General features: G+C 48.5%; 1 protein-coding gene across 3 annotated transcripts; it reads left to right on the forward strand.

The window, feature by feature from the left end:
- Positions 1-557: 557 nt before the first annotated feature.
- On the forward strand, positions 558-27,995 carry RANGAP1 (Ran GTPase activating protein 1). Of its 3 annotated transcripts, none has more exons than XM_044984229.1 (16): positions 558-713; positions 2,477-2,637; positions 3,534-3,661; positions 4,609-4,668; positions 5,417-5,596; positions 6,167-6,301; positions 10,889-11,047; positions 11,234-11,347; positions 12,753-12,852; positions 13,739-13,823; positions 14,479-14,641; positions 15,126-15,242; positions 15,556-15,658; positions 17,638-17,726; positions 20,421-20,542; positions 25,756-27,995. In XM_044984229.1, exons 2-16 carry the CDS (start codon positions 2,526-2,528, stop codon positions 25,823-25,825), a joined length of 1,737 nt encoding a protein of 578 aa, XP_044840164.1. In that variant the 5' UTR covers positions 558-713; positions 2,477-2,525; the 3' UTR covers positions 25,826-27,995. The 3 variants fall into 3 exon arrangements, with proteins under 3 accessions (XP_044840164.1, XP_044840170.1, XP_044840177.1); XM_044984235.1 differs by having other exon boundaries at positions 561-713; positions 2,499-2,637; XM_044984242.1 differs by lacking the exon at positions 558-713 and adding an exon at positions 1,215-1,272 and having other exon boundaries at positions 2,499-2,637.
- Positions 27,996-28,000: the final 5 nt, after the last annotated feature.

The following is a 28,000-nucleotide window of genomic DNA, read 5'->3' on the forward strand; positions in this document are numbered from 1 at the left end:
CAAGTCCATGCATGTGCTGTTTGCATACCAAACGTTTCTGGTGAACTTTGGCAACTGTATGTGTTTGCAAGCTGCAGGGTCTGAACGTCAAAGCTCAGGCTTGGCAACCAGCAGGTTCACACAGGGTTAGAAAAATTGTTACCAACTTTGAACAAAAACTGCCTCCTGGCCCCGGGCCCCCACCGAGGCTGGTTCAGCCATTTCAGTCCATTCTCTAGTCTAGGGGCTGCACTGTAGAACCTGGCAGCACCCACATGCACCCTGGTTGCCAGGCCTCTGACCTCCAGCTCTGCACCCATCCTCGCCTACCTCCCACACCCCTTTTAGCAGCTGGCGCTGCGCGAGGCATCCTGGGAACCACAGTCCACGCGCCTGGCTCCCCCACCAGAAGCCCTCGTTCTTCCTTTGTAGAACTCCAATTCCCGGTATGCCTCGCGGCCCAGCGAGCCACCGCGCGGTGCACCACGGGACTTGTAGTCTTCCCAAGGGCTCGGCGAACCAGGCCAGGGTCTCCAGGGGAACCACAGTTCCCAGCGTGCCCCGCGGGGAAGGGCCGGCGTCAGCGCCGCCGCGGCGGCCGGGCGAGCGAATCAGAACCGGGAAAACAAAACTGCCGGGTTTGAAATCCTCCGCCTCCCCCCTGCGCCATCGTCCTCGGCGTGACGGGCCAGAGCCAGGCGCGTCCGACCCACACGCGGCGGCACCGCGCGCAGGTGAGCGGGGCCGGAGCCGGGGCCGGGCGGCTTGTTTACTGTAGGGTCGGCCGGAAGTTGACGGGGTCGGGGGGATGGGCGGGTCCTGACGCTTCTCCAGCCCGATCTCCGCGGGCCCCGGCCCTGCCGGGTTTCCCAGGTAAACAGCTGCTGGGGGAGGGGGTGGGATGGGTGTGTCTCCCCCCCCCCGCAACCCCTTGCTGCCCGGGGCGGGGAGTGTCTGTGCCCCGTGCGGCCGGTCCTGCGCCCCGTCCCCCGGGCCATGTGCTCCGGGAGACGCGCCTCTGGCCCCGCATCCCTCCCGGTTGTTTCTCTCTCTCGCTGCGTTGCACAACTGGAGCCGCCCTGCTCTTGTGCCTGCCGCCTCCCCTGGGCTCCGCAAGCGGCCCGGGCGGACTGAGGCGGGTGAGTAATTCTGCGCTGCGTAGGCAGGGTTGTTGCATCACAGAGCGAGGAGGCGCCGGTCCCGCCTCTCCCTGTTACATCCTCACCTGCTGTGCTGCGCTCTGGCCGCCTCGCCGGAGAGCCATTAACTACAGCGTGATGGAGAGCAGCGGAAGTTGGAGTGGCTGACACAGACAGATGGACAAACAGCTAGCTCTGTTGTAGCCCTGTCGGTCCCAGGATATTAGCGAGACAAGGGGGGGGGGGGTGAGGTAACGTCGATTATCAGATCAACTTCTGTTAGTGCTGCTATGTCTGCACTACACATTACTTTAGTATCACTTGCCTCACTCTGGGGGGTGAATAATCTGAGCGACATTAATTATATCAGCCTAAATGCCAGTGTGGAATGCGGTATGTTGGTGGGAGAGCTTCTCCCACTGACATAGCTACGGCCTCTCAGGGAGGCAGGACCCATCCACTTAGAGTATCTTCACCAGAAGTGCTACATCAGCTGTACCACTGTAGTGTAGACGGAGCCTGAGAGAGACAAGCTTCTGAGATCGCTTAGCTCAGTTTTGACTAATGGGTGGCCTAAGAATCCACAAAAACATGGTGTGCAATTGCCAAGTGGGGGGAAGAATTATCTAATATAATCTAAAGCATTTCCAACTAGGATCAGAAGAATGAACCAACCAAAGGGAAATCTTGGACTGTCTGCAAAATTTACCAGGTGTTTCAGGCTGTGGAATAGTTTTTCAGGGAAAGAGGTGGAAAACCCCTTTGCTTGTTACAGTTACAACTAGACTGGGTAAAATACTAGTAAATAATAAAGTACACTGTAGTTGCTCTTGTGTCCTGCACTCATGTTACCTCTGTGGTAGCTATTCAGTAACCAAATCTGATTCTAGTACTGTGCTGCCATGTGAGTACCAGCCAGGATTTAAGTGAAAAGGAAAAACAGTTGTGTTTAACTCTGGCCCAGCTTTCAGAGGAGGGGAAACTCGCAGGGCTGGATCATGGCTTGTGTTTAAAGGCCATGATTTTGGGGAGAAGAATGCTGTTTTGCAGTTCTAACAGTATTGCAAACAGAGTAATGTCTTATGGGATGTTGTCAGGTAGTTCAGGTGCCCAATTCAGTCGTGTTGATTAACAGTAATGACTAGATTAAAATCTAAACCTTTCCCTGCAACACACTTTCAGATTCTGAAACTGACCAATCTAGTCTCACTGTCATGATTGTTACTGTTTGGGTTTTTTTTTTAATAGCTCAATCAACTAGATTTCTAAAAAAATTAGTGTTGATAACCTGAGATGCTATTTGTAAACCAGATTAAACCTGTTTCTTCACGTCAAAGTCTTTTTGTTTATCTTGACAGTGTACTCCCTTTAAATCAACAGTTCTTGGAAGTTGGTGAAGTGGAGAAAATGGCATCCGAGGACATCACTAAGCTAGTGGAGTCACTTGCCAAAGCCCAAGTGGGCGGAGGGCAGCTGAGTTTCAAAGGCAAGAGCCTAAAACTCAACACCGCCGAAGATGGTAAGAGAAAACGCTTGTGTTGGGGCAGTGTTCCCCCTGGGTACATGTTAGTGCCATCCCAGAGCTGTGTGAACCTCCTCCTAACTAAAGGTGTCTGGACACAGCTAACTCCAATATGTGAGAATCTGTGTAATGTGGCAGGGGGATACAAGGGTCAGCCATCTGAGAAATGGGGACTTCTGATAGAGAAGCAAGCCCTCCCCACCTTTCCCCCCACCACACTATCCCAGCTTCACTGCTACACCTGGAGAAACTGGTTTTGACTCTCCCTGACTTATAAACATTGATTTTGTTCTGGGTGTGTCTCTTGTCCTTTTAATACGCACACTGACGCTTTAAATTGCTAGAGGCAAGAGACTTGCCTCCTACACTAAATGCTTCAGGAAGCCTAGTAAAACTCGGAATGATTGAAATGCCAAGGGATGCTAGCAAGGCTTTACAAGCTCCGTGCAGGGGGATTGGTTAGTCTCTCCTGCCTGCCTCTGCAGTCCCCCTTGCTGTAGGATAGAGTGCCTCAGTTCCTGTCTTAGTCCTAGACAGGCTTGTTGTTGTTTGCCTGGGGTGCTCTTCCCCTTGCACATCTCTTTGTTAGGATAAAGCACTGGCTGGGCAGTGTTGTCCTTGTCTTGCAGTGGGGGAATAAATCCCTGAATCGCACCTGGAAGTAGGTTGTTCTCAAACCCGGGACTGACTTTTCCCACTAGTTTGCATGGCAATGCTCTCCTTCTTACCCCTCCTTGTTAGTGCAAAACCACGTTAGTTGTGGGTAAAAGACCTAGAGGCTGGGGAAAAATGAGTAGTGGTGGGAAGAGAGACCCTGCAACCTGCCCTTGTAGGGAACCTAAGATGACTTGGGTTAGAAAGGAGGAGAGTAAGGCTCTGCTTGCTCTGTGCAGCCAAAGAGGTGTCTAAGGAAATTGAGGAATTTGATGGCTTGGAAGCCCTGCGCCTGGAAGGCAACACTGTGGGTGTGGAGGCAGCAAAGGTCATTGCCAAAGCCCTGGAGAAGAAAGCTGAACTCAAGGTGAGATCTTTTAGTAGTACTGAAGGGGAGGATATCTTGACGAGATGCTGAAGGCCTTTCTGTTTTTGAGCACTGACCCAGGACAGGTCCCTGCAGGAGCGATACAAACTTCAAATTCCCTCCTTGTCCCCCCAGCAGATAAGAATAGACCCAGGAAACTAGGCTTGTGTATGAATAAGTGGTAGCAAACCCATAGGACCTCATAACTTGGCTTAACAGCCCTGTGAGTAGCATTTGCTGAAATACTGCATTTCAGCCTTGGGCAGCGCTCCCTGGCTGAGACAAGAAAGCCATGAGAGAAGACTCACACCAGGGTAAGCCTCTGTAAACCAGAGGGGAGCGCTCTAGTAATGCAGTGTAGCCACTTAGGGCTGTGATCTCATCAGATTTTGCAGAGTCAGACCTCCTGCTTGGGTAGGAGACTTCAAACAAAGCCCAGGAAATGGTGATGGAAGTTTACCACAATGTTTTCTACCCCTTGAATTATTTATCCAGTACTCTAGCCTAGTATTGAGATGGGTGGGTACTGTGCCACTGGAAATGCTATCTTCTGAATGAAACCTAAACCTGAAGCCTTGACAGCTTGTGGTCACTGAGGTTTCTGTGGCCCTTCTCATAAGTTTAGGCTTCCTATCCTGATGAAATTCTCATTCTGCATCCTTCAGTTTTCATTGGGTATGGTAATCTTCACTTATGTCCTCAGTTCTTGTGTGTTGTTGCTGTGCACTGTTAAACAGCTGATGAATTCTACCGCAGAAATGACTGTGTTTCCTTGGTGGGTGAAGTGAATTATAGTTTGTGTAGCTCTTTGGCATAATTAGGTGACAGGCACAAGAGAAGTGTAAATTGTAATATATCATGTCCCCTGTCGAGTGCTGGGGGCTAGAAGACCTTTGTGTGTGCTTCTGATATTTGACAGTCATATCTTTCCATCTCTCTCTTTTTAGAGGTGTCATTGGAGTGACATGTTCACAGGGAGATTGAGGTCTGAGATCCCTTTTGCTCTGGTAAGTGGGAGAATTGGGGGTTAAAGTTTCAGATTTGTGATTACTCTTAACCCTAATCTCCTCTTGCTCCTTATGTTTACACTTAAAACTATCCATCCTTCCCATGGATCCATGTGCTGCCAGAGACCCAAATACAGACATAACCTTGCTGATAAAGCATGAGCATGTATGGCTTTCCCTCTCCCTCTGTCTCTGGGATGATGGGAAGAAGCGATAGCATAAGCACCTTCTGGCTGAGCAGTGAAGCAGCTCTTACCTGGAGGAGAATCAGCGGTGTGGCCATCTGATGGGCAGGGTGGAAAATGAGGACTCCAGAATAAAAGGATACCCTCTTAAAGCAGCAACTTGAAATGATTCTGGGGTGAATCAGGAGATGGCTTCTGTAATCTTAAAATCAAAAAGAATAATTGCTCATTTAAGTAGCATGTATTTGTATCTGTGAAACTTGGTGCTTGGGCAGGTCACTGAAATGTGTATGGCTCCTGTGGCCTTCTTTTAAAAAGGCCTGGATAACTTCATGGTGTCTAATACTTAGAGCTGTGCACATTCAGCTAACAGTAATCAAATCCCATGCTTCAGGGCACAAGCTAACTGCCTTGGCAATCAGAAAAGATTCCCTCTGCCTCGTGCAGCACTGCATAATGCAGGGTGGGTGGGTGGTGGGGGGCTCTTCTGAAGCACTGAGTAGTGGTCTAAATGGGCCTGTGGAGCTATGTTACTAAAAACCAAATCCCTTGCCTCCTCACAGACTGCCCTGGGGGAGGCCCTTGTCACCGCAGGTTCCCAGCTGGTGGAGCTGGACCTGAGCGACAATGCCTTTGGGCCAGATGGCGTGCGTGGCTTTGAGGCACTGCTGAAGAGTCCTGCCTGCTTCACTTTGCAGGAGCTCAAGCTGAACAACTGTGGCATGGGCATTGGAGGCGGCAAGGTAAGTGACATTTCTCAGTCCCAGCTCACTTGCATTGGTCACTCCATAAAGATTGGGTATGAGGGGCCTTAGGTTCCAACTTCCCCCTTTGTTGTCTTGATTACCATCATACTTCAGACTGATCTCATGAGATGTCCAAGATGAGCAGAGTTGGCCTATCCCAATACCTGGACAGGAGAGTCCCCCATCAAGAGAATTCTGTTCTTCTCTCTGAACCCAGTGCCTGAGCCTGGCTCTGATGGAGGCTGTTCTTTTGAAGTGTAAAACCAAGGCCTTGACAATTCATGGTGACTAAAGAGCAGGGTTGTTTACCCAAGTTTGTGTTTAGACAGGGCAAAGGGACAATTGCGTTTTTGTGCTATAAATTTCCTTCTACAGTTTCAAGTGTGACTACACTGTTAATATTGTGTAATAGTGGTGGTGTAAAATGGTTCCTGTGTCCCACACCAGAAGCAGCTTCACTTCAGTGGTGTCCTAAATGCTTCCTATATATCCAATTCATAAAACATTTCTGGGATCCTCCCAGGATGAGATGCTATAGTAATATAAAGCTGTTAATATTGTCTCTAGATCTTAGCAGCTGCCCTGAAAGAGTGTCACAGGAAGTCAAGTGCCATGGGCAAACCTCTGGCTTTGAAAGTATTTGTGGCTGGCAGGAACCGCCTGGAGAACGATGGTGCCACCGCACTGGCTGAGGCATTTGGGGTAAGCTCCAAAGTAGGACTTCCTCAGAGAGGGGGTACATGTGTGTCAAGTATATGTGGGCACTGGTTCTGGTAGTGATGGGGGAGCAGTGTGTATTCAGACACGTATGCTAAAGAAATGTGCACTGAGGAGAAGGGTGTGCATAAGGTACTGGCCCTCAGTTCATCTTTACCACAGCAATCTGTATGCTGCTAAAACAGTCAAGCATTTGAGGATGATAACACCAAGAAAAGGAGAAGACTTGGTTAGAAGAGGCATAACTGAGAGTAAGGGGACAAGACTGAGCACAGAAAACACGATTCATTTCCATGATGAGTAACTACTCCACACTATAATCTGGTAACTGTTAGGTGAAGTGATGTATTGCTTGAGTAACTTAATACAGTACAGAACAAGTGATGCAGTTGGAGATAATCTGGCACTGGGAGGGGGCGGGCCAAATGACCAGTTATATCTCTAATCACTATGATAGCTGGCCCAGGCATAGCTTTTATCTCTTGCTCACAAAGCTCCTGCAGGGGGCACTACTAACTGGTGTCTCATTTCTTCCCTTAGCCCCTGTTCTGATCAAGCTGCTAGTGCTGTATTTGGGTGGGGGAATGGAAATTAGGCTGTCCCATGCCCACCTTTCTGTCCAGCGAGAATGAATGAGACTGGAATTTGGTTTAGACTTGTGGTAGTTTTGGGGGACTAAGTGACAAGAAGTCTCCACGTTTCCTCACCAGCAAACCTTGCATTGCCTCCCTCTTTCCTCCTGTGATCTCCATATCCTAGATCCTTTGTGCCAGATCTCAAAACACTGTGCTTTTCAGCTAAAAAGACCCATAATGATTATATACAAGTCTGGCAAAAAATAAGGATTTAAATTCAGTGCATGGAAGTTTTGAGATAACTTCACCCTTTAAGAATGTATCCTGAGAGAGACGGGCTGCCCTCCAAAAGCTCTTTTAGGCAGAGAATGTCTGTCTTCATCCTGCTTCTTTCAGCCATGAGTACTATGTAGGGGTGGTATCCATGAAGGGACTAGATGTCGCAACACTGAGCATCACGGCGCCTATCTTTTTAGATACCTAGAAAGTCACAGGAACAACACAGCATTCTACAAAACCAAGTGAGTGGCCTAGGCTCCCTACACAACGAATGGGGAGAGCGAGGTGCCTAAGCATGTGATCCACAAAAGTAAATGCACCATGAAACCGACAACAATATACCTGAGATGTTGATATTTTCATCCTCTGGACAGGGGGCTTAACGTCCCTCATAAATTTCCACCATAATTTCAACAACTCCCACTCGTCTATTAAACTCTCTCCCTTGAACACTCCCACACTTGCATCAACTTCCTGGACACCAATCAGCTTCAGCAATGCAACCCTGCAGACAACCATATACAAGAAACCCACATAGCAACACACCTAGGAATCTGTTATCTACAGCCAGGCACTCAGATACCACAAAATGTGCTCCAAGGAGGAAGTCTGGGATATACAACTTAACACACTCAAAACCACCTTCACCAAACAACACTACTTCACCAGAGAATGAGATCGAAGCTTGGATCGGGCCACCCAAATAGCCAGAGAAAATGTGCTTCAATACAGAAATAAAACCCCTTCTGACTGCACACTGCTAGTTGTCACCCATCACTCAACACTGGAACTCATATGGGGTATCATCAAATAGTTGGAACCCATGCTCAATGGGGATCTATCCTGAAAGAAATCTTTCTTAAATCCCCTCCTCTGGCCTCCAAATAAAGCTCCCCAACTTCTCCAAGCTCATCGGAAGCAAGCTCCCCACAGACCAGGACTATACCATCTTATAGCAGCACCAGACCCTGCCAGAACAACAGATGCAAAACCTACAGACATATATCCACTGCTACAATGATCATTTCCTCTCTCTCTACTCCCGCCCGCCAGACACACACCTTTCAAGATCCAGGGGTCCTACACATGCCTATCCCAACATGGTGTACCTCATCCAGTGCACTAAATGCCCCAATAACAACTGTGTGGGTGAAACCAGGCAATCACTATGCATGCATCTGACGAAGTGGGTATTCACCCACGAAAGCTCATGCTCCAAAACGTCTGTTAGTCTATAAGGTGCCACAGGACTCTTTGCTACTATGCTCTTGAATGAACTCTCTCAGGAAAATAAGACGACAAACACCATATCACCTGTGGGTGAATACTTTTCACAAAACAATCACTCTATATCTGACCTATCAGTCCTCATCCTCAACACTTTAAAAAGCTGAGCCTGGGAGCTTAAATTCATTATTCTGCTAGACACTAAAAATCAGGGACTGAACAAACATTGGATTTGTGGCTTATTACAACCATCTGCAACCCACTAATGCCCTCTTCTTGTCCTCTGACTGCGGAGGTGTTAATGGGTCACTCTACCTTGAATGGTCCCTTTAGAATATGTGCTAACTACTTACACTAACCTATCTATTCCACCTTGCATTTTGCTGTGATGCTGGGAGTACCTTTCCCAGCCCTGCCCTGTGGCAGGAAAGTTTGTCTCTCTCACCAGCAGAAGTTGGCCCAATAAAAGATATTACTTCATCCACCTTGTTCCACAAAAGCCAGCATGCTAGCTGAGCAGCTACCTAAGCTAACAGGAGATGCCAAGAAGAGGGCTGTGTGCTAAGCCTTACCCAGGTCTCAGAAATAGGCACCTAAGTCCAGGCTGCAGGGAGGCACCCAGCTCTGCTTAGCATTCAGTCAGTGGGAACTCACTGCCTGGAGACAAGCATCTAAGGCCTTTTCTTGCAGGAATGAGTTAAACGCCTGTCCTGCGCAAAACGGGGTGCTGATGCTGGGCCCACCTCATAATTGTTAGTTCAGTGGGTAGAGCAGTGACCTGCCAGAGAGGGAGAAAAGCAGAAGACCCCTGTTCAAATCATCTGAGTGTTCTAACCACTGAGCTAGGGGGTATTCTGATGTGGGGCTCCCTCTGTCTCCTGTCAAAGCTGTTGCACTCTGGATAAATAATGGGAGAGTGATAGGAGCAGGGGGACTGGACTCAGGGCCTCCCATGTGGGTGTCCTGACCACTGGACTACAGAGTCATTCCCATTCTTGCCCATTCTCTCTGTGGATAAATACTTAAAACAGTCACTGGGCCAGAGAGAGCGAGTACATGAGTGAGAGTGACTGGCTGTAGTCCAGTGGTTTAGACACCCACCTGGGAGGTGGGAGACCCTGGGTCCAGTCCCCCTGCTGCCATTATTCATCGAGAGTGCAGCTGCTTCAACGGGAAAGACTGAGGAAGCCCCATTTCAGAATATTGCTTAGCTCACTGGGTAGAGCTTTCTTCTGAGAGGATTTGAACAAGAGTCTCCCACATCCCAGGCAAGTGCTCTAACTGTTGAGCTAAAAGTTTTGTTTGGAATGGGAGCTGATCCGGTAGGCACTTCACCTGACTTCAGGGGCCAAATGCCTGTTTTCCCCTGGTTTGTGAATCGCTCTGGGGCTTAGGCAGCCTGAGTTATATGTCTGCCTAGAGGGAGACAGCAGCGCTTGTGCCCAGAGGCAGGAACATAGGCGCTGAGGGACTCTGAAAAACATATTCACTGAGTGAGTTTAGGCACCTATATGGTTCAGCAGGAGGTTTGTGGACCACATTGGTGCCAAAACTGGGACTTAGGTGCTGATGTACCTTCTTGGATCCCACCATAGCTGCTCACTACATAACTCCCATCCAAGGCAACAGGAGTTGAGCCACAGAAATAACAAGTGCCTCCATGTCTTTCAAATGTACATTTTCTACCACCTAGTGACTTTTTAATTATCTTGCATGCTGTCAAATGTGCCAGCAATAATGTTGCAGAATCTACGTATTGGTGACTCCATCAATATGTGTATTGTTGCATATAAATGGGTAGATATGATCCTGCCTGTTTAACAACTACAAATAAACGAGACTCTCTCTCTTTGGATACTATATAAGTATCTTCCTAGGCCTGTCTTACATATTTATATAATGCCATTAGGTGTGTGGACTAAAGAGTATTCTGCACAGTGCTAAGACCAGCCTGCAATCCCTAAAACAATGACAGGTTTGGGTTTTTTTTCCATATAGCAAGGCACTTAGACTTGTGTGGGCTGTAGTCTTATTTTCATGTTATATATTGTATGTGCCATACTGCACTAATTCCCATTTTGGATGGTTTCCTTTGTGGCCAGAAGCAGAACTAAAAAGAAGCAAAAGATTTTGATTCTGCCAAGTGGTCATGTGCCTTGACCTGGAAAGCAGCTTCTTGAGCCACTTCTGGCTTATAGCCCCAAGGCTCAGAATCTTTGGCCAAAGAACAGATGGAAAATGACATGCTAAGCCCTGACTCACCAAATAAAAACATCAGTCCTATCTTGATTTGTCACTGGAGGCATAGCTGCTGGGGTAGAAGGGGTGTATTTGTAGCAGTTAACAGGATTGCAGGGGTTCTGGTGGGTGATATAGTGGACTCACTGTGGGTGACAGAGAAGCAATTTGTAAGGTAATCCTGTGGGATGGTGGTTGTCTCTGCTTGTATTGAAGTGTCTTTTTTCTAATGGCTAATCCTGTCTGAATCTAGCTCATCGGGACACTGGAAGAGGTCCATATGCCACAGAACGGAATCAACCATCCTGGCATTACAGCGCTGGCCCAGGCCTTTGCTGCCAACCCTTTGCTGAGGGTTATCAATCTGAATGACAACACCTTCACAGAGAAGGGGGCTGTGGCCATGGCAGAGGTGAGTTACTAGCGCTTGCATTGGGTGTCTCTCTCTGCTTCCTCCCCATCCCCCCACCCCTGGTTAACAATGGTCAGTGCTTTGGGGCCAAATGTCCTTGTGAAGCAGGGAGGGAGAAGAGTTGATCGTTCCCTTTACCCTTCACCTGAATTTCTGCCTTCATGGGCGTGCACTCTCTCTCTGCAGACGCTGAAGACTCTCCGACAGGTAGAAGTGATCAACTTTGGGGACTGCCTGGTGCGCTCAAAGGGTGCCATCGCCATTGCTGAAGCAGTCAAAGAGGGGCTCCCTAAACTAAAGGTACCACATTCTGCTGCTCCATCTTCAAATCTCTTCCCAAAACACCCAGTATGTTTCCCCTCCCTTGTTCTGTGTCCACTCCCCAGCCCCACCCTGTAATCCTAAAACACGGTTCTTCCAAGTGCAGGCCTGTCAAATTCTACAGCTCTGCCTACTGCTGGTTTCAGAGGTGTGATGTGTGGAAACTACACCTCACAGCATACAGTGCTCCAGCGTGAGCTAAGTGGTGGTCTGTTCAAGTCCAGGTTGAACAATGTATTTAAAGCCACTTGTCTCATCTACTCTACAAGTTGCTAACAAGGTTCTTGGGTGGGTTTGGAAGCAGCTATTCTAAACTATGGGACAGCATAAATCAGGAGGGGTACAGGATGAGTGACCAGTACAGTATGTTCATAAAATGCAGTATCTGTATCTCCATGTCACATCTTGGATGAGACCCCAGTTCACTAATATTTGTATTATCCTGGCACCTATGGACCCCATATTGACTGCAGTTCCTGTCCAGTGCCATACCCTACTATTTCATTGTCCCTACAGTACTAGCATTTCTGTCAGCCTTTTCCAGGGTGTGTCTTACTCAGTCACCTGTGAGGTATTTGGTAAGAGTGTCCCTCTAACTCCAGCCATTGCATTATTATTTACTTGTATTACCAATGCGCTTTTGGGTTCTGGTCCATGCCTAGGGCTCCTTTGGCCTCAGCACTGTACGAACGCAGAACAAAAAGATTGATCCTTGTCCCAAGGAGCTTACAATCTAAATAGAAGACGAGAGATAACAAATGGATACAGACCAATGGGCGAGTGAAAGAAAACAGTGAGACAATATTAGCTACGCAAGGTTATCTAGTGCAGAGAGTTGAGTTAACAACTTGCCTTGTGAGTTTGGAAAAAAGTGTCCACCCTGTAGTAGTACCCAGAGCTCAGGCCTGTACTGTGCCTAGTGGAAGTCACATTTAAAAAACAATGGGGTTAGTTCATGAATACGCCTGTTAAAGTAAGACACAGCCATCCTTTCTCCCAGGTCAAAGGATCCCAGGATTAATAACAGGTGAAGGGAGGAGGACATCAAACCAAAATAATCCATTCCAGAACAAATTCCCTTCAGCTGTTTAATATTAAATCCCTTCTCGGGGATCATCTCATTCAATATGTCTCAAGGGATGTGGCTGCCCGTTGAATAATTTGTTCTTATTGGTCTGTTGGCCTATCTGTATTGTTTAGTCTTTGCTCACTGCCTGAGTCCCTTCCAAGTCTCTTTTATAACTTAAAAAAATATTACCTCTGTGCTGAGACCAGCTCCAAAGAAGAGAATTCCTTAAACAATTCTGAGCATGCCAAGCTGGTATTTCTAATGGAGAATTGGCATACAGCGTTCCTATAAAGCAACTTCTCCTCTGCTTCTCAGGAACTGAACTTGTCCTTCTGTGAAATCAAACGAGATGCTGCCCTGACTATTGCAGAGGCTACTGAAGATAAGTCTGAGTTGGAGAAACTGGATCTCAATGGTACGTGAGCATGAAGTTAGATCAAAGCTTATCCAGTCCATGACAAACTCTAGAAACCGTTGGGGAAAAAGTCTGCGGGATTGAAATATCTGTACTGCTGCCAGAAGTGTCTCTGTATAAAATATTGGTGCTGCTTAGAGCAGCTGAACCGACTAAGCGAATAAGCTCTTCCCTCTTCCCCTAGGCTTTAGTGGTTATACTTAAACCTCTTGAGCCACAGTTTCAAATCCTGACTGCTTATCCCTGCCGCTTCCTGAAGTGAATAAATCTGAGTTCCATATGTCTGTCTCTCGCTCTAGGATGAGAATTTAAAAACAAGGTCCTGTCTGCTCTGTATTGGTATTAAAGATTCCATGATGCTATTAGTTTTGCATTGAGGTCTGCTTCTATGTGATGGTCAGTTTCCCATTCCTTGTGTTGGTTGTTGCCTTCCCTCCCAGAGGTGGCTGCATTTCTATGGTACTATACATATATAATTTGAGAAGTGCTTTAGAATCACCCAGGATGAAAGAAGCTGTATAAATGTACAACGAGTTCAGTCTCCAAGACTCAAATCTCTTCTGGTTAATTGCATTTTTCTTTCTTTGAACTTCTCTTGCAATTGGATTCTGTAATGTTCTTCTTGTCTCAAACCCTTGTGTGGTGTCTGAGTTGGTAAACAGCTGACAGATTTCAGTGACAAGTCTGCTGTCTGAGCAGTTTGTAAAGTGCTTTGTGTGAAAGGTGTTTATAGAAATGCAAATCAAGCAGCCATCCTCCCAGCCAGCCAAAGGTTGGATTTATGGACTTCACTGAGCGCTCTAGTTAAACTTTTATTTTCTTGTCACAAATTGAGTGTCTGTCTCTTCCTCACCCTCAAGCTGACTTCTGTCTTCTTGCATCCCAGGAAATGCTCTGGGGGAAGAAGGCTGTGAACAGCTCCAGGAGATTCTTGAAGGTTTCAACATGGCAGATGTACTGGGTTCCCTGAGGTAGGCCATGAGAAAAGGCTGTGGCATGGGTCTGCTCACCATTCATGTCAGAGCTCTGGCTGTCTGCCTTTTACATCTGTATCATGCGAGTTCCTGTTTTTATGGGGTCTGGCACTACTGGGAGGTGTTGGATTAACAGGACTGGAGATGGAAAATTTCTATCCCCAGTATGTATGCAAGTCCCACCCCCTCAGTGTACCTCACACCTTCATCTGGAGGGAGCTCCGTAAGGGTGAGGTGAGAGCACGGTCTTCGTGGCCTGCTCTGCTCTTGACTCTTCTGCCCACACTTGATGCCTGCTCTGGTGTTTTGTGGACACCTGTCCACTAGGAACTAGGCTGAGACTCTCACCTCTGTTTTACCCACTGCCAAAGGGCTGTCGGATGGGACCCAGTCTGTCACTGCTGGTCTGAGGCCAGATTAGAATAGGTGACCTAAACATGCCAGACTCCATAATCCATCGCAGTCCCCAAAGGCTCTCACTCACTGCCCTAGAAGTGATTTGCTGCCAGTCACCTTAGTGGTTTAAGGCTTGGAAGGTTCTTACTGCATTTTGTAATGACCCGGAGAACTATTCTCAGGTGCCAGTGCATGACCAGGAAGTCTGTATTGCGGGGCTGCTTTTCATGTGAACTCTTCTCTTAATTCTTCTTAGTGATGACGAAGGGGAAGACGAAGAGGATGAAGATGATGAAGGCGAGGACGAAGAGGATGAAGATGACGAAGGGGAGGATGAAGAGGAGGAACAACAACAGCTGCAGGAGAGGGGGCAGGGAGAACAGGAATCATTGCCTTCTAAGAAGATTCTTGACTCACATGTAAATGTGCTTTGAGGGGTAGCCAATAATCCCTTATTGGGAGTAGGGGAGGGAGGTTTGAAATGGGGGGAGGCTGTTATGACGTGTAGAGAACAAGTGGGGGTCCACATACCTCTTCTTTGCTCGGAGGGATGTGTCAGAGCAGGGGTGGAGTAAGAGAGGAGGGGGGAGAACCGTACCTCAGGAATGTTCAGTGGTGATCTGAAGAAAATTAGCAGGAAAATCATTTCTTCCGTCATTTTCTGTAGCCACGACAGCGCTGCCTGGAGCCAGATAGTCATAGCGTTTGCAGTACAAGCTTTCTCCTCACAGCTTATCTAGTGCCATTCCTGTCCTGGGCTCACTTTTCCCACCCCTTCACAAGCTCTGACAGTGCAGATAAGTACTGACCTGCAGCACCATCGCCCTTTCCTACATATTCATGCACTCACAGCTCTGCCGGTGCTCTGCAGAATGAGCTGGGATCTCACTTGCTCTGTTTCAGGACTCTACTCCTGTGTCTTCTCCTCCTCCTGTGGATGTTGCCACGTTCCTCGCCTTCCCATCTCCAGAGAAACTGCTGCGACTAGGGCCCAAGTGCTCTGTTCTGATAGCTCAGCAGGTAGGTGGGTCAGTGGCTTTCTGATGGTGTGGTTGGGATAAATTGTTTAACCGCCAGAGGTAATCTCTTCCAGGCAGACACTCAACTTGAAGCTGCACGTCTCTGAAGCAGATATGGTGCCAGCACAGCAGCTGCATTTCATGGCATGGCTTATGCCTCCACGAGCATCCTGATACAGCCATGACAGTTCCTGTCATGTGCAGCCAGTTGGAGGCAATTGTTACACGGCTCATTGTTGCTTCTGCAGCAATCGTGTCTCTTCTGCCCTTACTCTGCCATGCACTTAATGGCTCCTGCTTTTTATCTCTTACAGACAGACACATCTGATACGGAAAAGGTGGTTACGGCTCTCCTGAAGATCTCTTCTGTGTTCAAAGATGAAATCACAGTGAAAACAGTAGTGCATGAAACAACAGGTGATGCAGTCAGTGTCTCCATGCAAAGGTGTGGGCTGAAGGAGCCTAACTTGCACCTGTGGCTTCTAAAGAGATCCCAGGGATGGCCTCCCTGGACCATGCCATTTTTTGGTAGTTCGGTCTCCCACGGCAGCCAGAGGAAGACTGTTCTGTCTCCATAGTGTGCCAGATTGTGCAGTGCTGTTTTGGGGGGAGTGAGGGTCTGAAACTTCAACATCAGTTTATGCCCCCAAAGCATATCCCTTATAGCTTAATTAGTTTGGCTGTGAGTGTTACTCTTCCTGCTATTTTTTGGTGGGGGGAGATGGGATTTATTAGGTTTTTTGTTTTGGCCTCAATATCCTGTCAGTGAGTTCCACAGATTAATGATACTGTAAATAGAAAGTGCCCCCTCTCTTCTTGTATCTGGGGACAGTGTAAATAGAGAGCACCCATTTGGTGTTCCTTTTACTAGTAACTGTCTTAGATCTATCGTGTCTTTCCAGAAGCACTGGGACTGGAAAGGTGTGGGGCAGGGCAGAGGGGCAGTGCGGGGGGACCATGTACCCTTTGTATGCTGTGGAGCACAGCACTGGAGCACAGTATAGTAGAGGAGAGATTTGGGTGGGGTGTGGCCTATGGACTGTGTGAATCCACTGAACAAAACCCTCCTGTAGAAGTGTGGATGCTTCCATAGCCCTGAGGCTGCTGTCGTGGCGGCATAAGGTATGTGAAGGTGCTTGGTGTACTGCCCTGGGGTTGAGGAAGAGGAATTCTCCATCCTTTCTTCCCGAAATCCACAGCAGCCATATTCACCTACATGCAGTCTGCTTATTGGAGCTGTGTGCAGGGTTCAGGATTTGGCTTCTCCATCTGGCATCCCTTTAAAGTCTCTTATACTGATTTACACAACTAGCTATTGCCATTAACAGACTCCTAGGACAGAAACCACTAAAGGGCTGTTCTGTGCACACCAATAATGTCCCTTGTCACTGAGGCAATAACCTGTGGTCAGTTGTATCAAAGGCTGTTGCAAAATGGCCAGCTGAGCTTCCTCTGAGGTCAGCAGGAGATCACGTATGGCTCTGCTAATCTCTGCCTCTGCTCCTGTGGGTGACTGGCACCCACGATGTGACTAGTGTCCACATGCACCTGGAACTGGATACTCTTCGCCTTCCCTAGCAAGTTCAGGTCGTATCTGGCAATTGCTGCAGTGTCAAGAGATGGTTTCCTCAGGGTGAGGCGTCTGTGTGTTGAAGGAGGGCTGACCCTTCCTGAGGGAAACATTGATAATGTCTCACATGGTACTGCAGCCACCCCGCTTTCCTTAAGTTACCAAGTGAGGTAAGGGCCAGAGCCACAAGTGGCTGATCTTGAGGAACTCTGAAAACCACAGATCTCCTTGCTGGAAACCAAACCAAATGACGGTCCCGTGGCAGCCTGTTGCTCTTGTCATTTTAAAGGCCGGTGAGACCAGCTCACAGCCAAATTGTCAAACCCATCGCAGCGAGGGTGAGGCTGTGTGCTACCCAAACGCATCCAGGTCGACCATTCCTTGCATTGTCTCTGCCTGAGGTCAATTAACACTTCTTGGCCTCAACCATAGTTCTTCTCTAGGCATTTATGCAGCCCCCATACTAAAGACTGGACTCCATGTGACTTCTTGGCTTTCTCTCTCCCTCATCTCTTTCAACTCCCAGCACTCACTGGTGGCCTGCAGTCACCTCTGGCACCAGAGACAAACAGGGTATATAAAGGGGTGTGGCCTCCCACGGTCCATCTAACAGCTGATAATAGTTAAGGCCTCATGTACTCAATGGCAAACTTGACCTAAATTCTGCACTGAGCCCGCTGTCTGTGTGGTGTTCCAGTGTAGTAGACTGGAGATTGAGGCAGCTTCAGATGAGATGAATGTAATTGAATCCAGTAGTGACATGAACAGTAGTCACCACAGTATCTCATGGTGCTTTTCAGCTTGACACATTTATTTCTCTCTCTAGATGCCTTGATGAGAAAAGCCTTCACTTCTGCCACATTTAATTCTGATGCATTCATCACCAGCCTACTGATCCACATGGGCCTGCTCAAGGTGAGAGGGCAGGAGAGAGTTAAAAGTGGGCTGTGATGGGTGAGGTGGGCTGAGTTCTGATTACGTTTCTGGTTAAAAGCTAAGGCTTGCTGGATTGTGGGTAATCATGTTCCTGTCTCCATGGCAACGGTAAAACTCCTGTGTATGCCCAATGCCTAGGGACAATAGAAAACTGCAGGGATAACAGATTCCAGAGTGGGATTATATTCGGGTGGAGGGCATGGATTAGCTGTTCCCAATTCTGTTCTACTTGGTCTAGCTTGTATATTCAAGATCAAATATCTCTATAAGGCAGGAAGGTTCATACAGACAAACTGGGATGCTGCTGGACAAAGCTTTTATAGAGTTATGAGTTACCAGTTGTCAGACTCCTGGGTGTAGCCTCATGAATATTTATTCTTCACCCTGGTATCCAAAAGGGCCACTTAGTCACATCTTCTCTTTTAAAAGGACCACAGCAAGAATAAACGAAAGACATCTGACTGAAACTTTCAGTTTCATTCTATCCAGTGTCCTTGCTAATGCCTGGAGCATCCAGTTTGTGGCTGCACAGAATAAAACCTGTTAGTAGGATTGTTTTTGAGAATCAGCTGCAAGTTAGCTAACCGCATTAGAACCTGCACGTAGGCTACAGCATGAGCTGAGCCGAAGGGGGATTGGAGGTGTCTCCATCGGCAAGCTCAGAGTAGTGCTTCAGTGGTCTGGCTGTTCTGTCGTCATAGATCAATCTGAAGCATCTCGGCGCCTCAAGGACTAGAAACATTTGAAAATAAAGTCTGGAAAAATCAGCAGAAATACTTGGAATACCCTAAACCCACAAAACTTGCATCATCTTTTCGATCATGTGGCTTTCTGGGGTTCTCAGTGATGACTCTGAACCTGGGGAAATGCACAGCTGTGACATGGGTTAGGGACTAAGACACTTCCTTTGGATGTTCTGCTCTTTGTTCTCTCTTCCTCGTCCTCCACTCACATGAGGCTCGGCCTAGTTCTCTAGTCCTCTGCTCCGTGGACAGGGTTTTTTCTTTCCCATCCTGCCTCAGATTGCAATCACTGTGGAGATGCTGAGATGAATTGGAGAGTAGAGCTTTCTCGGGGCTGGGCTCGGGGCTCGGGGAATTGACTGTTGACACTACTCCCCCATTCAAGTCCTTTCTTGGCTGACCAGTTGTTGACTGTGATCCATGTGCATCTATGGCTCAGGTTTGGGGTGGAGAGGGAGGCTGTTTCCATACTTCTTTTTCACTCTAGACTTGAAGCAATAGCTAGGGTCGTACAAACAAAACACACTTTCAGTGTAACCTAATGCAAAGGGATCCATTCAGGAACAGGGAATGCAGGGCAGACTTTGTATCCTGGAAAGCAGTGATTCTGAACAGGATATAGGAGTTGTGGTGGACAAGCAACTCAACATGAGCTCCCAGTGCAATGCTGTGGCAAAAAGGGCTAGAGTGATCCTTGTATGAATGGGGGAGCGGAGGTAGGGAGGTGACTTGACTTGTGTATACAGCACTGCTGAGACCATCAGTGGAATGCTGCATACACTTCTGGTGTCAGCATTTTAAAAAGGATGTTAAAAATTGGAGAGGGTGCAGAAAAGAGCCACAAATGATTCAAGGGCTAGAGAAAGTGTTTTATATTGAGCAACTTGAAGAGCTCAATCCTATCTTATCAAAAAGAAGATGGAGAGGAGACTTGATTCATGTACAAGTACCTTGATAGGGAGAAAACACTGGGCACGGAGGGGCTCTTAAATTCAGTGACGAGAAGCATAACAAGAACCAGTGGCTGGAAGCTAGACAGACAGCGTGCCTTGTTTCTAGTTTGAATTTAACAGTGAGGGTGATTATCCATTAGGTCAAACTCCCAAGGGAAGTGGTGGATACTCCATCTCTTGGTGTCTTCCGATCAAAGCCCTTGGCCTTTCTGGGAGACGTGCTTTAGACAAACACAAGTTATTGGGCTCCATCCAGGGGCTACTGGGTGAAATTCTGTGGCCTGTGATAAATGGGTCGTTGGACTAGGAGAGCTATTGGTTCCTTCTGGCTTAAACTTGGAATCAATTCTGGGAGTGACTGGAAACAGTATGCTTGGGTGAGAGAGGGGCCTACAGGAGGCAATAACTGCCCCCTTGGATCTAGCAGGAGCTGTAGGCTTCCTTCTCAGCTGGGGGGAGTGGGGGGAGAGGGGGTCCTGATAGGGTGTCTATGCAGAGGAAGGTCTAGAAGAAACATGCATGTGCACGGTCTAAACTGCTTGCACCTCACAAGACTGTCAAGCCCTAATTGAAACAAACTGGAGTCTTGCTGATGCCTGTGTTGGGAGACATCTCCCTTTGGGTTGATTGCTCACCTCCTAAATAACCCAATGTGTGTAACACGGGGGCCTGCTCTCCCTCCTGCTGCCGAGGGAAAGGCTAATTCCAGCAAAGAATTAAATAGTTGTGTGAATAACCACGGCATCTGTCATGATGTAAACTAAGATGATCTCCATGACTTACTAGAAGCTGAGCCTCAGCTGGAGTCAGATTTCTCCCGGTTTGTGTGCATTGCACTGTGGAGGGTTGCTTGCCTTTTAAAGGCATCGGGTTGGTCGGTCAGTCAGCACACTGGATTAGATGGAGTGATGACTGCGTTTGGTGTGGCAGTTGCTATGGGCCTGATTTTTCTGTCCTTTCCCATCCCCATCTGGCAGAGTGAAGAGAAGATCAAGGCTGTCCCAAGCCTCTATGGCCCTCTGATGACCCTGAACCATATGGTCCAGCAGGATTATTTCCCCAAATCCCTGGCCCCGGTTCTCCTGGCCTTCGTGACAAAGTGAGTATTGCACCTTGCCAAGCAATCCTGTTCTACAGGAAGTTAGACACATTTGCATATGGTTGAGGTTAAAAGGAAAAATACATACTCTTCCCTTCGAGCCTCCTGTGGGCGGGGGTTCTAGAATAAAAATGCGAACAGCTTAAAGGAAAGCTGTTCCTATCTTGCTTAGTCCAACATTCAAAGCTTACAAGGTAAGAAGCGCTGATCATGAGGAATGAACTGGGAAACTGACTTTCTAAAGGTGGTCTTAAAACTGGCGTTTATGCAGAGGCAGGCAAGTTAATGAATAGTGATGTCAAGCGACAGTAGCAGCGTCTTAGCCCAAAGGAAGACTAGGATCTAATTTCCAATCACAAGTTTAATGAGTTAAAAGGACACTGCTGAATCAGATTTAGCCCCAAATGTATATCTTAGCCATTACAAAAGTAACATCCAAGATTAATAAAGTTTTCCTGACTTCAAGTTCCAATGGAAATTTCTTGAATTCCCGTGCATTGCATCTGCAAATGAACACTGCCATGTTGTGACAGGGCATGAGAGCTGGGAAATGAAAACAAAATTGACAAGTCTGTTAATTATCTTTGGAGTGAACGCCAGAAAGTGAAGATCATGAATAGTGAAAATTTTAAGCCTTGTTCCTTTTTTTTTTTTTTTAATTCTCTTTTAATACTAAAATATTTCTTATAACACAGATAAGACAATGCTTCTTAGATTGTCAGTTCTAACAGTTTCCTTCCAATACTTATGCAAATGTTGTTTAAAATCATTAAAAGGGTAAGTCTTAAATGTAGCCCTGGGGCAAAGTTACAGATTGATAGGGCATTGGTCTCCAGAACTATTCTCTCTCTCCCCCCCGCCCACCCCGAACAAGTCAACCATGGAAGCATAGTGGAAACTTAACGTTTGTATGGCACTTACAAAAACCAAACCACTGAGTCCCCACGCACTCCGTTGCTGTAGATAAGTGTTGGTATCCATCTCTTCACTAGTGGAGGGGGAAACTGAGTCCGAAAGGCTGTGACTTGCCAAATCGCCACACAGTTAGGGTCCATGTCAGGGAGTTTGGTGGTTTTTTTTAACCTGATTATATCCTGTTCAGTCTGCACTGAACAGTGGACACCTTTTAAAACAAGTTCCATACCCAAGCTAAAACTTTGGGCAGGCGTAAAGCTAAAATTGGTCAGGTACAGTATTTATTCCATGTATTCCCAAAATCCTCAGAGGCTGTCATGAACATGAGGATCCCATTGGGCCGGGCACGATACAAATACATAGAAAGACGCTGGCTTAAAAGTTTGTGGCCCTCTCAGCCCTTTGTAAGTCGTGCACACTTATATATATAGCTGGCCTTGCTTAATAGCTAAATGGAAGGGCTGCTAGCTAACTGGCTGACTTATAGCCGTCACAGCAGAGGTGGCTGGCCTTGCAGGGCCAGTTCAGGGGCTCATTCCACATACAAAGGACAGTATGGCTATAGCTGCAGAGGTAGCTGTATACAAAGCTGCCAAAAGGTGGTCAGACCTGGCTCCTGCTGCCGATTGGGGGAGCTAGAATTCGAGTTCCTGATTCCTAACCTAAAGGGGAGAGACTATGCGAGCTATTCACATCTCTCCTGCAAACATGCCCATGAGCTGTGCGCTGTTGTTGCAGTCCGCAAAGGAAGGATGAGGAAATGGGGCTGGTAGTAGTTCCTGTAATAAACAAGCTGCCGTAGCAGTCCTGTCCGTTAGCTCTCTCTCCTTTCCCCAGAGCCTGAGCTGTAGCCCCGCTCACCACCTTGCTGGCTCTGAAGCAGCCCCTCCCCAAGTAAAGAAGAGCAGGAACTGTGCTGTCCCCAAGCCCCCAATCACTGGACCTGTCTGCACTATGTCAACAAAATGTTCAAGGGGGAGGCATTCCCATCCCAGACCTTCCAGCCTTGTGCTATTGCCTGTGACAAAAACATGTCTAAGTAAAACTGATCTGGACGATGGGCCACGCTGGGGACTACTTGTAACATTCACTTCTAGTGATCTGCTGCGGAGTCAGGTGCTCCATTAACGAGCTCTTCCTCCAGCATAACCTCTGACCTGAGAGTGTCCAGTGGCTGCGTACACTGAGGAGTTAATTCACCGCACACTCTGCCCTGGATGTGTGTACACCCCTCTCTTAGGCTCTGGGCCAGCAGTTAACCCTGCGTGGTGTTCTCTGAGCTGTGCCCATAGCGCATTAAGCACGGTGGCATCCATGATTTTGCTGCATTTAGATCAGTGGTTCTCCACCGATTTACCTTTGTGGGCTGCGTATGCAGCTCTTTCCGTATTATGTGGCCATATACACACTACCTGTATGGCCCTGAGGATCTTGCATGGGCCACAGCTGTGCTGACAGGGCTGTAAGTGGGCTGCAGGCTGAGAACTACTGATCTAGATGTTTGGGTACCTCAGTTGCAGGTGTGGTGTAGGTAGGTAGGGCTTCCAGAGTGAAAATGTGGCCTCATTGATGTCAGTGGCAAAACTCCTGACTGCGGCTGCAGCAGTATTTCATCATAACTTTGCTTAAGAACGGGGAAGCGGAGAAGCCTAGTTTTGCTGGGAGGGGAGGAGGAGAAGCTAGAGGGAGGAATGTGTGTGTCTTATAGTGATATAGTGTCAAATCATAAAACAGCCCAGTGACTTTTGCAAAGGAAATGTCTTAGCATATGGTGAGAGCAATAGGAAAAAACAAGCTAGTACCAAAGCTGCAGAGTCAAGCAGTTAAGCCATGCCATTGTCCAAGTGAGAACTTCCTTCCCAACGCTAATCTGTGGGGGGCAGTAATACGGGGTGGGGGATGTGCGACAAGCCCAAGGCAACGTGGGAAGAGAGCGCTTCTTTGCTGCTTCAGGGCTTGCTCTCTCTGCGTAACACCTCACTCCCCGGCTGCGGGGGTTAGAGGGAATCGGGAGCTATGCAGCTGAAAGCTTTGCAGGGTTCTCTAGTGATTTGCTATGTTCCTTCAGCTGCTCCTGCAGTCAAACCTTGTGTGCCCAAAGGGCTTCACCAAAGATCTTGGTAATCCAGGGTCATCTGTGGCCCCTGTTTGCCTGGAGCTTGGATGCTGAGGAGCTTGTCCTGTTCTTGTCCAAAACTAACGGGTTGGTCCAGCTCATTACAGAGCCAAGTTTTGCTCATTGGAGTGTCAGGTAACAGCCTTGGTCAGCTTCCCCTGGGAATCTAGTCAAACCCTTCAGCTCATTGGCCTGAGCTTCCATGGTACATGAATCCAGCCACTCCAGCAGCTCTCCTGGCCTGGTTAGACTATCAGCTCCTTTGTAATGGGCTTGTGGAGCTACAAAGTTCCTGTGAGTTGCTTCGGTCAAAGCAGATGTCGCTTACTGTGTCTCCAAGCTCCATTATCTCTCAGTAGGAGAAGTTATAAATGCCTGTAGCCAGGGCCCTCTGGACTCTGAGGGCGAGGAATTGGCCACAGAACTCACTCAGTGTGACAGAATTTTTCCTTTTAAATTGTTCTAGCCTTACAATTGTTGAGTAAGAGAACCTCCAAAAAAAAAAAAAGTGTAGTGAGTGTAAGTGATGCCCATCTGACTCTGCAAAGGGGCCTGAACGCAGTGGCCCTGATCATCTCAGATGGGGGTGCTTAGGGCTGGTTCTCTGCCTGGAATTTCTGATTCCCCACCTCCTACAGATGCTGCAGAATTCATTAGCTGGCTGCAGACAGGCCCCCACCATTTTGTGTTGTGTCCCTGCCCTGCTGGGATTTGCCTGCGGCTGCCTCTCTCAGCTCCTTTCCCCACAAGGGGAAACTGATTATGTACAGCGCATGCTCCCTTCGCTATTCTATAGAGCCAGGCTGCAGAGAGCCCGAGGTAGAATCCAGCTGAGGAGAAGGGGGAGCCATAGAAGTGCAGGCTAGTGCAGCAGAGGTTCAGGGAACTCGGATACAGTTCACTTCACTAGTTCAAGCTCTCCCCTTTCTCTCATGCACAAGGCCTGGAAAGGAGATTCCAAGTTAAGCCCTGCACATAACATCAGAGCTGAGGCCTGCAGAGCTAGGCTGGCTGGAGAACCCGGTAAAAACTCCATCAAAGTAATGAATTGTCCACCAGTGTACATCTTCAGCAATGAACCACTCGGGGGCAGGAAGGATGGGAATGGAGCATGGAGATGCAATCCATTAACAGTGCTGCAGAATTTGGTCCATTGGACTGCAGAGCATACGGGGTACTGTCTCTCAGCAAATACCGTAAAGTGCATAGCTAACAGTTTAGCAACAAGGAAATAGTGCTCAGTCCCATATTTCAACATTTCTGGCTTCATTTGAAACCCACTTCTCCCTCAGACGGAGCACTGCATATATTGCTGTTCTGTCATTGCAGGGAGGGCTGGTCGGAATGTTTTTCATTGGTGGTATTGGATGCAAGTTCTTCAGGAAACATTCCCGTGGGGTGGGCACAAAGCATGGAAAGTTTCAGCCTAAGCAGTGAATGTGCTCAAAGGACGAGCCTGTGAAAAGGGCAAACCTCTTGCAGCTGTAACTGTAGCAACCTCTACCCTCACGCCCTGCACAGTAATAACAGAGGCCAGCTGACTGGGTACATTTCAGGAAAGGATGAGAGAGCTGAGGAAGCACAGTATAGCTGTAGTTACTCTGGAAGAACCATTGCAGGGCCAATCAATCCTCATGCTTCAGGGAACAAGTAGATCGCTTGTATAATACAGTCCAGTATCAGAGGGGTAGCCGTGTTAGTCTGGATCTGTAAAAGCAGCAAAGAATCCTGTGGCACCTTATAGACGAACAGACGTATTGGAGCATGAGCTTTCGTGGGTGAATACCCACTTCGTCGGATGCATGTAGTGGAAAAGCAGTTTCTCCTCCCGTGGTGTTCACACCTCAACTGCTAGAAGAGGGCCTCATCCTCCCTGATTGAACTAACCTTGTTATTGCTAGACTGATTCTTGCCTGCATATTTATACCTGCCTCTGGAAATGTCCAGATTTGTGGGATGTGGGATTCAGGACTAGACGGAGCAATAGGCTGATTCAGTGCCGCGATTCCTATACCTCGTCCGACCCTGGCTCTGAGTAAGAATGAAGTCCCTTGCAGGTGGACGCTCCAGTTCCTGGCACCGTACTGAGCCCGTTAACCCACAAAGTGCTGGAATTCAGTGAGTCAAAGCGCTGTCGGGGGCAGCTTTTAAATGAACTTTTTCTCTTCTCTTCTTTTTCCAGACCCAACCGTGCTTTGGATCCCTGCTCCTTTGCCCGCCACATGCTGCTGCAAACCCTCCACCAGCTGTAGTAGAAGCGCAGCTCTGCCCCTTCCCCCTCATAGGACTTTTATCAGCGAGAGCTCTTAGCCAGCTGGCAGGAGAGGATGTCAGCGCCCATGGAAACATGCTGTCTGTCTCCCCGGGATGTCCGTCTTTCCTTCTGCTTTAACAAACTCGGAGGAATCCAGCTGATATTTTTTACTTTGTTTTTCCATGTTTTTAATTGAAGGCCCCACTTCCAAAGCACACTCCCTGGGCTCCAGCGCAGGCAGTTGTGCCAGAACTAGTCCTCCTGGGGCTCTCCATGACTTGGAAAGAGGGCCCCATTAAACTCAACACTGCTGGAAGGGGTTGTGCCCAGGCTACCGTCTTGCAGAGGGTGCTGGACATGGGCTTTCTCTGAAGCAGCAGCAGCTGAACCAAGCAGGGCTTTTGCATGGTGCTGTGGCTTCCAGCTCATGCTGCCCTGGGCCATGCACCTGGAAGTTGCAGCAGTGGTGGTGCTTCTCCAGGGATATCGGATTGCCCAGCTGCCTCCTGCTCTTGTATTCCTAATCTAAATGGGAGAGGCCTATCGGTGTTCTAATCTGCTAATCCCCTGCTATGCTAGAGTGGAGCTCCCTCGGGTAGGGCTGGCCCTGGTGGTCTTTGCCTGTTCATTTTGTGCTACTGCCACAGCCTGCATTCCCCCACCCCCACTTCCCCATTAAAATAGGCTTGGTTTAGAAATGAGTAGAATCAATTGAATCCTGCAGGGGGGTCCATGTTCAGCACTCACCCCCAGGGGAGCAGTAAAGAAAGAAGGGGAATAGCATTTGGGGGCTGGAATACTTTGCCCGCAGAGCGTCTCAGGGCTGGGCACTGCAAAATTAGCAGCTTCAGTGCCAGGAATTAGCTGAGGGTCTCTAAGCATGTTAAAATAGGGGTGAGGGCTCTGCACCTACAAATGCCCCTGCCAGTCTGAATTTTTCCTGCTGATTGTCACACCACCTGACCCTATGTACGCACATTGAAGTCTGGGGGAAGGGCATGGATGGGTTCATGGGGGTGGGGGGGTAGTAAAGGAAAGGCAATTTCCTAGTTTAAGGTGCCCCTCAGCTCATTTTCCAATCTTCTTCCCTGCTCCCCAGCTACCTTATTACTCACAGTAGTGCAGTTCTGGGAGTTTTGCCAGAAATCTTGGCCGTGGAAAGGGGGCCAAGGAGCCCCTCCACTTCTAGCACAGCTGCTAAGGGCCCAGCTTGGCCTTAAAAACACTGTTGCCTCTGAGGAGGAAGCAGCTGTAACTTGATTGCCGATGAGCAGCACATTCTGCCCAGGGCAGAGGCTGAACCTAGCATGTAGGAAAGCCCAGTGTTTGCTCATGCAGTCTTGGGGGAGGGGCAGGGATGCCATCCTTTCTGCCCTGCACAGGCTTCATGGGGGCAAAGTGGTCACTCTTACCCCAGCTAACTCTTGCTGCTGTCTCTGCCATGCTGCTGTCTCTGCCATGCTGCTGCATGCGGTGGGGCCTTGATTGGAGCAGCCCTAGTCCAGTGAGCTGGTGTGCGTGACCAGCATCCCTAGTGGCAGCATCTCATCCCTGGCTGGTGTGTGCTCCTACCTTGCTCCAGTTCATGTTTATAGTACAGCTTGAGGTGCCCCATGCACCTAGGGGTGAGTGAGCTCTCTTCCTGCGCCAGTTCCTGCAGGAGCTAGCGTCCCGTGCCATCTGCACAAGGCAGAGCCAACGCTCTTGGGTGAAATGCTGCTTGCTGCTGTTGCAAAGGGTGTAGTTGGTTTCCAGGCACTGCCAAACGCCTGCCTTCAGCTTGGGCCTCTAGCAGGATGGTGGAGTCAGCAGCACCTTGTGGGAACCACAGGGCAGATGGCTGCGGGATGCTGCAGATGGGATGCGAGCTGGCTCTTGCTAGGTGCTTTAGGGAAAGGTTAGTCATAGCCCTGGGTGGAGGAAGCACTGCAGTGGTGGACCGTTGCTAGTAGCCCCTGGCACGCTGGGCCTACTTTGACCGGGGGGAGACCTAAACCCAGAGAGTAACTGGGCTGTGATGCACTTCTGCCAGCAGGCTGGTAAGCAAGGGGGTGGGGCACACCCAAGCAACCTGAACCATGCAGAGGGTGTGTGGCTTTCCTGAGGCTTCTTGCCACACCCACTTTCTGTGTTGAAGGCTCTGCATGCTGTAGTCCTGTTCACGCCAGCCACT

This window comes from Mauremys mutica, chromosome 1, assembly GCF_020497125.1.
Source record: "Mauremys mutica isolate MM-2020 ecotype Southern chromosome 1, ASM2049712v1, whole genome shotgun sequence".
NCBI classification, from domain to species: Eukaryota; Metazoa; Chordata; order Testudines; family Geoemydidae; genus Mauremys; species Mauremys mutica.